The following is a 12,462-nucleotide window of genomic DNA, read 5'->3' as shown; positions in this document are numbered from 1 at the left end:
GTCTTATCGAAGATGAACATAATATTATGTCTCAAGATCATTTTGCAGTCTCCAAAGAAGCCTTACATACGAACAATATTATACCTTTAGCGGCTTTCATAAACTAATATTTGACACTCTTTTTTGATAAGTGTTTTACGGCGTTTGCAACTGCATACGGTCATATGTGCGTGGGCTACTAACTAAACATTTTCAGTTTTGAATTTGTCAGGGTGGCGGACGAAGCCTACTCTTATTGATTTTAGACCACCGAGGGATCTTTAACGGGGACCACCGAGATTTTTCGTCATTGTCCGAGAAGGCTAAGCGTAGATCTTACCTACCATAACATCAGGGGTGTGACTGAAAGACAGCAGTAAGAAGGAGCCAAGGAGAAGCAGTAGTAAGGCTGCACAAAGAGTCAGCAGCCCAGAGGAGGGGGCAAAGGGGGTGAGAGGGTTTCGGGCAGAAAGTGGAGAGGCGAAAACAGATGACAGAACATTGTTAAAGGGCAGGGAAGGAAGAGAAAGGAGAAACTTTTAGAGGAGAAAATGTTTCGTCGCTCTCCGGATTCAAACCCGAGAGCCATTGAATGAGAGGCGAACACCTTAACCTCTAAGCCACAAGAGCCCCCATATTTGACACTATATTATTATCAAAATCGCAAAGACGCATACTTTTGGTTTCTGCTTGGATTTTAAGCTGCAGCCTAATTATCTTCATACTATCTACCTCTCAAGTCGTAGGTCTCATGTTTCTGCTCGATCACTCATTTTCTTGGGGGTTTTTTATTGAAAGAGAAAAGCTATCATATCGGGTTTTTATCGAACTAGTTATGTACACTTGAACACCACACTGCTGCTCATTTACATTGTAGGTGCTACACTGATCTCGCCTTTCGTGTGGTTTTTATCTGACCAGAAAATGCTGGCTGAAATATATTTCCTGTACGGGAATTAAGTTAAAAGTCTTTTGAGTGCTCCTGGAGAACCCGAACATGTTACTGAGTGATCGCCGGGCAGACAAGCAGAACAAACTGGTTAAGATTTTACCGACTACAAATCTCGCGCCAGTTGTCATAAACTGCTGAGGTTTGACACCTCTTTGGTGTATCTAATGTTTTGGGAGAATTCTTAAGGAAGACTTGCTCTGGGATGGTTTGTGGTTGCCAAGAACATTGTTGAACAGGCTTTGTTTACTCCAAAGGTCTAGTATTTATATTCCTGCTCGTTGTTACAAGATGCATTTGATGTAAATGTACTTTTTGTCAGCTTTACTTCTCCTTTCATATAGAATTTTAATGAGTGTAATATATATAATATAATTTTTTAATGTATATCTGCAAGTGTTTTTACGGTCCTGTACAGCCAAGGAAAATTTCAATCTGGGGTAATAAGTACTATCTTATCTTATCTTATATTATCTTGAAAGTGCTCTCGCTAAAGCATTTTGCTTCGTAAAGCATGTGGTACTTAGGGAAGAGTTGTATGAAAAGAAAAGATAATATTAGTTTCATATAAGCTAAGATAATATCACAACTTTCCCTCGCATACGCTGACATTACATTTGTATCAGAAAGATGACTGTAGTTTTAGTGAATGCATATATAATAATATTATAAACGCACATATTGCATTACGGACATTGTGTAATAAAACTGAGAGGTGGATTGAGCTTGACGATGGAGAAGAACATTTGAGGGTGCAGAAAATGTACCAACCAGAGGTGACTGCTGAGCACTAAAGTCTACGTACATACACGGAAATGATTAACAATAACTACACAGTCACTTAAATTTAAGTGTCCATGTGAACACATTGCTATGTTTGTTCATCTCTCAGGACAGGACAAGTTTTTAAAAATTCAGAATATGTGTGTCTTCATTACCACATCCCTCAGAATCCTCCCCTCCACCCCCCTCCCCCGACCACCTGCCCGACCCCCAACAGCAGTAACAACGACCTAAGTGGCATAAAATGAATCTCAACTCACCAAGAAGTATCGAAACTTTATTTCTCCTTGAAAATAGCTATTACCTCCTTCTCTCTATCTGAACTGTTCCCTTTTTTGCTTTTGTTTTTAATTTCTACGATAGCTTCATACCTAGATATTATTTTAATGCTATTGAAGATTGTCATTTTCCAGGATAAGACCCATAGCAGTAGCAGCTCTGTTGTTTATACAGTATTCATCTCGCTAAAGTGATGATTCATGGTTAGTAAGATTTTGTTATACGCGCTATTACTTCCTGGAAAGATTGATCTTTTCAAAGTTCGTGCTTGATAATTGAAAGGGCTGGCGTCTTCACGTTCGGATCTGCTCTGATTTGCTCAGGTCGCGAGAGGAAAATTAAATGTATTCTTTTTCATGTTGATATTTTTCTGTTTATTTATATGAAGAGGGTTTTAAGCTACTTCTCACTCCACACACTTTTCTTTTCACATATCTACCAGTCCTTTGCCCCTAACTGTGTCTCTCTTTGCCCCGTCTCTCTCCCTTTCACTTTGTGTCTATCTTTCCGTCTGTGTGTGTGTGTGTGTGTGTGTGTGTGTGTGTGTGTGTGTGTGTGTGTGTGTGTGTGTGTGTGTGTGTGTGAAGAGATCAGCTTTGATCCATCATTTTTCAGAACATGACATATCCTTGCTGAAATGAATATCACTGACCTAATTGACCCTTGTTGTAAACTGTCTGGTAAGTCTTATCTGGTTTTTCCTTTTATTATAAAAAGGAAATCAAAATTAAAAATAAACCGACAACTGAAGAAATAGTCAAGTGAATACATGCTAGAAAAAGAATTCTTTAGGGGAAAATAAAACAGAACCAAGCATACAACAAAGTGATTTTACAGAAAAAAGCAAAATGTAATAACAAAAAATTATCTAAGTTCTGACGACGCTAACTTGTGTCGCTCTTTATCCAAATTATCTGTTTACAAAATGGAGGGGAAAAAAAAGAAAAACGAAAACAAGAATAAAGAAATTATATCCAAGAAAACCATCCTACTTCCTGTGCCTTAACAAACGAAAGATTTAGCCTACATGATGACTTAATTGCCACTTCTCTGCAACAGGTTTATAGAACCTTTAAACAAATCAACCCCACAGCAATTCTATAACACTTTGCCGTCTCATCTCGCCAATCGGCAAGAACGCAAAACTTCCGCTCCCGTCACAAAAAGCCGATCGGCGATGTTTACCACCCAGTTTCTTTGGATTTCCCCCAAAGTGCTTGTGATGGCATGGGTTTTTACTACATATCAGCCTTGTGATGGCAAAGTGTTAAATTCAAATCAAAGAAGGCAGTTATCCTTTCTTCCAACAAAGCTGAAAACCCAGATATCAAACAAAAGATCTACTTCAATCTCTTCTGACGATAAAGTAGGAGAGAAGAGCAGAGTAAGAAAGTGTCAGTGCTGTGATTTTTGCATCTGCTCCCTACTTCATGTTAAAGTAATAGCTAAAATATAAAATCACAAATCTCACAAATCAATAAAACTGCAGAAACAAATTCCCCTCTACACAGAAGTTCTAAATTTAAAAAACCTTCAAAGTGAGGCCAGGCACTGAAACCAAGACCTCTTAGAAAATCCTGTTACACTGAATGATTACTGGGATCAAATTTTACATGCTTTTCCCCATTTAGCGAAGAATATTTTAGGGTTGGGCGAGGGAGGAATCTGTTTCTGTCATTTTCTGACATTTGATTCTCAGCAGGTTAAGTATCATTTCAACTGACAGCAAGACCAAAAAAAGCCTTTTTTTTTTAGGCGCAGCAACAATATGATGATATTTCTCCCACTTTCTTATACTTCCATCCACAAGATGAGGCAACGTTGCTGCTTGAGGTAGCTACTGGAGGCTGTACACACTGCCCACTGGCCTAAGGCTCCGGGCTCCCAGTAGTACAAATGACTCTACATTCAAACCCCATTCTTGAGAACCGCTCAACAAATACAGGTTTCGAAATCTAGAGTTGGTTATACAGCACAATTTTACATTCCACCAATACAAACATTTGATTGTTCAGAATCAGCACTCCCATACTCCGTACGGTACCGGCGTCATTTCACTGAGAGAAATCATCCGAGCAGACGGCGAAAACAATTACACCACACTGCACAGACAAGACATTCCGTCTGGCTTGACTTGCAGCAAAATACCAGAGGTAGCGTGGCCTCCTGAAATCCCACAAATAGGAGAGAGAACTGAAGCAATTCCTCCCTTCCGTATTTTCTACAGTAGACTGGGACATCACAAGAGGTGTATTGATGAGGAACAGACCCTGCCCTGGACTCAGCAGGCAGTGGGAGCTGGCTCGTGGAACCCCCACACGAGCATGGAGAGAACGGCAGGTACGCGGGGGGTAGCAGCAGACACAAAGCTAATCCCGCAGCTTTTCCGGCCCATCGGGTTGACAACACAACTGGAGCGTGTCGGTTCAATTCAGTGTGGCCCACTTTCATCTCTTGTTCTTCCCCTTCTTGGGGTGATCCGAGCCGTTCCACTCCGGGTCGTTGGGATCGTCGTCCACAATCCTCCGCTGCCTTATCCGTTTGATTGCCGAGGACACCACAGAGTCTCCCCCACTGCCGCCACCCACCCACTCGGGGTCGTTGGGGTCATCCCCTGCGGAGGACATAGACTCGTTGCTGGGATGAGGCGACGGTGCGGCGCTAGGCTCATCGCCCGCGTCTCCCCCGCTCACGTATACCTTCCCAGACGGCTCAGCCAGTCGTCGCGTGACGCGCTGGTGAACCGGCTCGCAGCAAGACGGCGCCTCCTCCTTCATCAGTCGGTACTCTTCCTCCGACAGAGGGAACACACGGCGAGGGTACGGCTCGCATACGCCAATCAGGTGGTTGTGAAGGTCGTCGTAGTGGCCGCGGCGAGAAAACGACTGGGCACGTCTGCGAGAGGCCAGCTGCTGCTGCAGGGAGTCCATGCCATCGTCCTGACTGGGGGTCGAGTACACTGGGTGACTGAAGACAAACACGGAAAACCATTTGTGAATTAAGTGAAATTTTTTAAAACTTTAAATGTTGGTGTTTCTGCGCCTCCATCCACACAATTTGGATCATAATAGAGGTGGACTTCCGATCCTGCCTGTCAGGGCCAACCCATGCTGAGAGGGATACAACATCCAAGCAGAAATACTCAAGAAATATTTCTCCCCACTCAGGTCTCAAGCCAGCGACAGAGAAGCCTTCACTGCTACACCACAGACACCAGTTTAATGTTTAACGAAGTGAAGTGAGAGGAAAGCATACAAGTAGGTAAAATAGAAGTTCAATAATGATTAGAACATAAGTGAAGGTGACATCATCATCATGCCAACAACAAATTCACCAAAATACTACTTGACTGAACTTTGCAGTGAAACAACTTACAACAGTCAGTCACTTCTTCACCATAACCACTGGCTACAGTTGATTATTTACTATCTAAACCTTTTCATAATCATGAACCCTATGACAAAATATTTCTTCTGTTCACCATGAAAGCAAAAATTGATTTTTTAAAAATGAAAACTTACTTCCTTTCACCACAGAGTAAAAGGACTCCTGAGGTAAGAGACCGAGCAAATATTCATTTAAAAAAAACAAAAAAACTAAAGCTCTCAATAGTTGCCCCAAGAAAAAGATGGTTATTTAAAGAGTGACAGACACTACAAGGTTACAAAGAGAGCAATCTCTGGGTCTTCTCAGTCAGCTCACATTTGAGAAAGTCCAGAGAAAAAAAACAGGCAGGGTGGAATTTGTGAGGATATCAATTTCAAAAACTTAAAAATTCAGAACTTCAGGTATTGGACTGTTGTTTTATATTTTTATAATTCAAGGAGGTGGGGGTCGCCTGATTTCAGAGGTAAAATAAGTGAGAAAATGGCTGCCAAAGCCTGGTGTGTTGCACAGCTTGAGAAACCTTGGAAACAAATAATTTACATTTTTTGTGCCTTTTATCAACTTTATTTCACTGAAATCTTCACAGATATGTGTTTTTCAATACATATAAAATTTTCTCTGATTTCATTAATTTGTCGAGCGTCTGATTTCACCAAGCTGCCTCACATATTTTCCTAATTTTCTGCCCCTTAATGGCGAGTACCTTCACTAAGAGGAAAGTACTGACCTTTTGCTCAACATCGGAGTCGTTGGACAAGAGCTATCCGACTCGCTGATGGTCGACAAGCCTGCTGGAGGTTCCAGGCCGTCACCGGCTGGCTTGCCCTGACACTCGGCTGTCGTCTCCTCCTTCACGTCCACCAAGACCTCGGAGCGAGCCCGGCCACGCCGGACAGGCGGGTACTGGACAAAACTGCGGAATCTCTTCTTCTCCTCCTGCTCCAACACAGCGTGGCGAGCGGCAAACTTCTCGTCCGACAAATCCTCCTCGTCAGACTGAAGGAAGAGAAAAAGGCAAGCCAGGTGTTTAATTGCAAGATCAATGAGACCATTAACACAACAACTTACTTCATAAGACCAACTTTACTTTCCCCATGAGAAAATGTACCTGGCACCTGTACTGTCATAAAAGCAAATACAAGTAATAACAAAAATTGTACACCTTTTATAGAGTTTTCTATATTTTTTTTTTATGTTCACCCAAGCAAACATTTTATAATCAACTTGATATCAACTTCAAAGCCACTAAACTGTAACAATTAACTGTACTTTAACTGGTGAAACTGCACCTCAATATTACATACTCCTCTGCAGCAAATTGATGAAATAATAAGTCTGTAAGAAACATTTCAACGTAGATTTCCTTGGACCTGTGGGAAAAAAATGTGAGCGCTGTAGGTGGAGGACAGAACTCACCAAGTCTGTCAGCCCCTGGTGTGAGTGTTGGTCTCCAGGCAGCGACACACCATTCGTCTTCTCCAGACAACGGGTCAGAGAATTGCTTTCCTCCGCACACTCAGACGCGGCCGACTCGTTCACCTCGCGCCACCTGTCAGGTGAGACGACACCACGTCATGAGAAAAAGCTCACAATCCAAGGCTCATCCAAACAACCTCTTTTTTGTTGTATAAGTAAGTGTTTTACACCACTTGCAACACAATAAGGTCATCATATAAGTGCCAAAGATCAGAGGTGTTACAATAGAGTAACAAACACAAAAAAGAAGGAAGAAAGATAAGAACAACAGAAATTTGAATGAAGGAGCAAACCACACCAGAACATCCACCAACCACCCCCAAACCTCTTTTTATATAGCCAAAAAAACTATTTTTCGCTTGTATCTTAAAATGTCTCAACATTCATTTTCAGAAATGGGAACATGAACCTCCTGAACTTGAGGGGTGTAAAAGTCCGATGTCTGTCACCGCCAAACAGTTCTGCACTCTAAGTAATAGCAGGAAAAAAAGAACTTTGCTGGATTTAAAAGACATTTATGAAAAGAAGAAATCATTGGTACACAATGATAGGTTCATTGTGACAAAGAATTCCAATAAAACACACAGCTTCAAAAAAATTCTTCACAGAAGTGTTCACTTACAAACAACCACTTCACATTAAAACCCTGTCTCTCACTCTCTCTCTATTTACTTCTTTTATCAGCCATGCAAACACACACCATTGTGCAAGGGCACTAAAATGAACAATAATTTAACAAACAGAAACGGTAAAAAAGGGAAGAAGAGAAAATAGTGCTGAAGTCATTACAACACTCTGTTTAAGCCTACATTCAAGGACTGGCAATTTTTCTTAATCCAAGGTAGGGGAAGAAGGGAGATATATAAAGGTTTGTAAGCCTAGAATAAAGATGCCTCGCCCCCCCCCCAAAAAAAAACCCCTCCATATCTCACTTTGGCGTGACAATCTCCTTGTACTGCGGCTGCTCCACCCGCGTGTTGGCGGCCATGCTGAGGGGAATGACGATGTTGTTGATGTCGTACGAGTTGTCCACTTTCCTGCGGCGCTGACCCGGCGTGCCGTGGCCGTCCCGGAGGTCCTTCAGGGAGCTCTGAGAGCCGCTGGCAGACAGATGACCCTCGCGGCCCAGGCCTCCAGGCGGAGCCGCGTCTTGGTCAAGGTACATGCCCTCCAGATCGTCGTCTTCCTCTTCTGTCCGGTGCTTCTTCAATGAATCTGGGGACAACACCAGGACTATATTTTATAAAGAACTAGATACAAAGTACAAACAGCAATCTCAAAAGGAAAAAAAATAATGGTTCAGGTGGGGGAAGAAGTGGGACAGATAAAAGTTTCTTAGACCAGAATGCCTTAGCTGTCAAAGTGCTAGGTCTGATTCCCAGTTCATGCATGCAAAGAAGAGGGAAGATTTTTTTCTCAGACTTTTCCGCTGCATAGATGGGACCGAGCCCCCATAAATAAAGAACAAAGACAAAAAAAGGACAACACAGTTTGAACATTCTGCCTAGATCAAAAACACATTCAGGCAACAGTTGACAGCCAAAGGACAGCAGACCCACCAAGGCCAGCTGCCAAGGTAAAAACCAAAAAAAATCTCAAGCCACACTGATGTCCACAAATCAGTGAACAGAGTAACATACATAGCTAATGAAACTGGAAAACAAATACACATCTGTGACAAATGGGCAATAGGTGGAGATTCAAAACAGGGTCATCCATTCCATCACTCTGGCTCTGCACAATAATGCTATAATCTTAGAAGCAAAATGTATGAATGAATTGTAATTTAGTACTTAACAGGAAAAGTAGGGGATTACTGGGTTTGGGTGAAGTACGGTGTGGCTTTATGTCACGGAAGCGCTACGCTAGTCGTGAAAGTCAACCCGCGTCACCCTGAATGTCGCTGGCCAACAGGGCTCTGGTGAAGTTACGACAGGCCTTGCAAGCCTACTGTAATGGATAAAAACAGCTAAAAATCAAAGAAAGTAGAAAAAGAAACGAACTTGCACCTCCCATCGACATCCCAAGGATATCATCAGAGGAATGAAAAAATTGGGGGGTTTTTTGTTTCTTTATTTAAAAAGGAAAAGTAAATTAAAGACAAATGGAAGCCACCAAGAACAGACTTACTTCGTGCAAATCCAGACCCTTTTCTTTGCACTTTCTTTACCCGTGTTTTGACAGGGGCCCCCTTGGACGTTGCTGATTTCTTCCCCTTGGTCTTACTCTCATACTTGTTCTTGATCTCTGAAAAGACACACATAGGAGCCAGTTGTGAACATGACACCACAATAAGCAGTGACAAAAACAGCCCTTGAGGTACTAATTTGGAAATAGTGATCCAATACAGGTCACAAAATATAATTTAGTTTTTGTACCAGTTTTATGGCACTCGCAGCACAATTAGGCCATAAAAATGCTGAAGATTAGGTGTTTCTAAAGAGTAAAAGGCAAATAACAAGGAGGCAGAGAGATAAAGACCATAAATGTCTGATAAAAAAAGAAGGAACAAACCATCCAAGAACATCCCCCAACCACTCTTCCCCAAAGCATGAGCTGTTGGTTAAGAACGAAGTTGATAAACTCTGTACACTTAAAACTTAATTCTTTAAATCCTGAGTTTTTTCCACCGTTTCCGCAAAAGCTTGCCTCCAACTGCTAAATGGCAGAAACAAAGGCTTAGTCATTACTTTAAAAACTTGGATCAGGAATAGTTCCAAAAAAACAATCAAACTCTAGCACTAAATAATGAAATGAAACAGTTGTCACTTGTATCCAGCGTCCCCTGGGGTTTAAATAAATCCCAGTTAGTGCACCATTGTAAATCTAAACTCCATGTCTACGATACTTGAAGTTTCTTGAAAACAATGAAGTCTTTCTCCTTTGATATTCTTCTCTCTGCCTTCTCAACAATACCTACAGAAAGATTCATATTAGTTTAATTCACTAGGTAAACTGTTGGGAATTTATTTTTCACAACAGGCATTACGGGTTTCCACTTGCCTCACATTTTCTCTGTATAAAATGGAAGCCATAAAATTTCAAACAGACCTCCCTTATTCAATTTTATGAGCATATTTTATTTTAGCAGCATCTCTAACACCACAGAAAGACAGAAAGGGAACTTGCAAAACCTCTCTCAGAATGTGTATTGCGTATTGCCTAATGTATTACATACATACTGGACTCTTAATAATGAAAAAAAAAGGAAAGCACTGGATAGGAACTAAAATGTAAGGTAGAAAGAATAGATAAGAAAGACAATGCACATATAAACAGAAGAGCTGAGAGGCTACAGAAACTTAAAATTAAACAAAAATTCTAAAAAGGCAGAGAAGAATGATTTGTTACAAAATAACAAAATAATAATTATCATCATCATCATTTTACTGTGAGCTGAAACCAAAAGAGAAGCCCGCAAGCTGGGCACATCCACAAGTGAAAGTGTAGCTTTTTAAAGTTCAAAATGTGGCAAACTTTTCTCTGCTGCCGGGGTCTGATCGGCCACATCAGAAGCAACAAGTCATCTTAACCTTTAACTTCTTTAAATTCTTCATTTCGCAGGAGAAATATTCTCCTACGGGGTCCTATTGGTCATCATCAGACGTTGACGGATAAGCTATTATTATTATCATCATTATGTACTGCAGAGAAGACACAAGGTTTGAAAGTTAGTTATCAGTACAAAAAGAAGACGTGCATTTCCCACCTAGAGAGGGAAAGGGACTTAATTTTTAGAGGAAAAAACCAAACTTACTTGCAGAAAAGTTTATCACAGACGCTGCACTGTTGTTCCTTCCATTCTGCTTGCTGCCATTCCCGTTTTTGCGAGCAGGCTCTGTGACAAAAGTGATCACCTTCTGCCGCCTGTAATCGTTCATGCGTGACTTCCGCGGTGGCGGTTTATTCTGCCACAGGCCCGACTTGAGAAGGCCTTCGCAGTGTATGGGCAGGTGAACATCTTGTGGGAATGAAAGCACTGGGTGAAACGAGGGGTCCAGTATGGCCACCTTCTCCTTGAAACACATGGTGTCCGCGTCCACAATCTGCGTGTTGTTGTACCGGCCACCACACATCGGACACGTCCCGCTAGGGGGGTAACAGCGACACTTCACATCCGAGAGACGTGCCGCCTTCAGGTTTGATTTGTACAAGCCAATGGTCTTGAGAATCTTTCTCTTACGGTAGCTCCGCAGGGGCCGGCACCTCGCCGCTTGGCAAGATGCGTCTGAGGGGGCAGAGGAAATGTTGGGGGTCAAAAGGTCACCAAACTTCTCAGGGAGGCGCAGCTCTGTGGGAACCATGGGGCTGTTCTCCCGCGTCGTGTCGGCATCCGTCGTGCTACCAGCAGGCGAGTCTGTCGTGTTGTTCCCACAAGGCATGGGAGAGATCTTGGAGGAGGATCCCGCAGGACTGCCCAGCGTGGAATTTGCCGGAGACAAACAGTTACCCAGCGACTGAGTCAGCCTCGACGCTTGCTTATCAATGTTCGACAACACCGCAGAAACGTTGCAGGGGGAGACTTCACTGCCAGGAGAGGTGGAGTCCGTCGCAGGCACGGAACTCTTCACCTCCGTGGAGGAGGCAGCAGCGTTCTTTACCGGGAGTCCCTGAAGCCGCCGCAGAATGTCCATTGGGGTGGGCGGATCTCCCAGCACCACTCCCCCCTTGCTGTTGCGGAGCTGTCGGTACACCTGGCTCTGTTGCCGTATGCGGTACTCCAGGTCCGACACCTGCGCCTGAAGCCAGGTCCAGCGCGATACCACAGCTGCTCGGTCTTTCGCCCACTTCCACTCTGCACGCTTCAGTCTGCAGGAACGACAAAAAAAGAAACAAATGATAAACAACCAATGCCCTATCTAGCAATCTCAAATGTGTAAGACAGTCATCTATATAAATATATTGTTGATTCACAACAATCATGTCTATATAAATATCAGTTGCTCCCAAAGAAACTATCAATGCAAAGTGTACTTACTATTGTAACATTTATCACAGGTGTTCATTTTCACAGAGCACCGAGTTTTTAAAGACATGAACAAATACTGATTTTTCCATGAAAAGAAGAGTGTAATTCAGAGTAATTTTAGTTTTAGTAAGAGTTTGTTTTTTCATTTTGGTGTTTTACTATGCTCGCAACTGTATATGGTCATATATAAGCGCACAAGACATATTCATTATTTTCAGTTTGGTAGGAGTTAATTTTAAATTTTGCCCAGACCCAGGTGGCAGCCAAAGCCTGCTCTTATCCATTTTGGGACCACCAAGGGATCTTTAACATGCCCAACTTGAACATGGGATCTCCCGAGTTTTTTCACCCTTATCCAATAAGGCTAGGTGTTCCGTCCAGTAAGCTTATGTCTCCTCTTGCGCGACGCGACATTTAGTCGCACGCGACAGTCGCTAGTGATGAGTCGCGAGGTGTGTATCCTTATGCGCAACCACATTGCACCACAATTTTTAGTTTAGTTTTAGTATAGGTTTTACAGCGCTCGCAACTGCATAAGGTCATACATGTATGAGCGCCAGAAGATTAGAAGTGTTACAAGAGAATAACAAACATAAAAAAGAAGAAGGGGAGATAAGGATGATAGATGTTCGATAGGAAA

The 12,462-nt window shown here is 42.4% G+C and overlaps 1 protein-coding gene across 1 annotated transcript in view; it reads right to left on the bottom strand.

Moving 5' to 3' along the window:
* Positions 1-3,751: 3,751 nt before the first annotated feature.
* Positions 3,752-12,462, bottom strand: part of LOC101845902 (KAT8 regulatory NSL complex subunit 1) — a 25,062-nt gene continuing 16,351 nt past the window's right edge. Inside the window, exons 2-7 of the mRNA XM_005091910.3 lie at positions 10,611-11,662; positions 8,984-9,100; positions 7,786-8,068; positions 6,794-6,926; positions 6,105-6,373; positions 3,752-4,957 (exon numbers count right to left, since the gene is read on the bottom strand). Coding sequence (XP_005091967.1) covers positions 4,438-4,957; positions 6,105-6,373; positions 6,794-6,926; positions 7,786-8,068; positions 8,984-9,100; positions 10,611-11,662 — 2,374 coding nt within the window. The 3' untranslated portion in view covers positions 3,752-4,437. The remainder of the gene's footprint in view (positions 4,958-6,104; positions 6,374-6,793; positions 6,927-7,785; positions 8,069-8,983; positions 9,101-10,610; positions 11,663-12,462) is intronic.

The sequence above is a fragment of the Aplysia californica genome, unplaced genomic scaffold (assembly GCF_000002075.1).
Source record: "Aplysia californica isolate F4 #8 unplaced genomic scaffold, AplCal3.0 scaffold00037, whole genome shotgun sequence".
NCBI classification, from domain to species: Eukaryota; Metazoa; Mollusca; class Gastropoda; order Aplysiida; family Aplysiidae; genus Aplysia; species Aplysia californica.
This window is presented reverse-complemented; position numbering and strand designations above follow the sequence as displayed.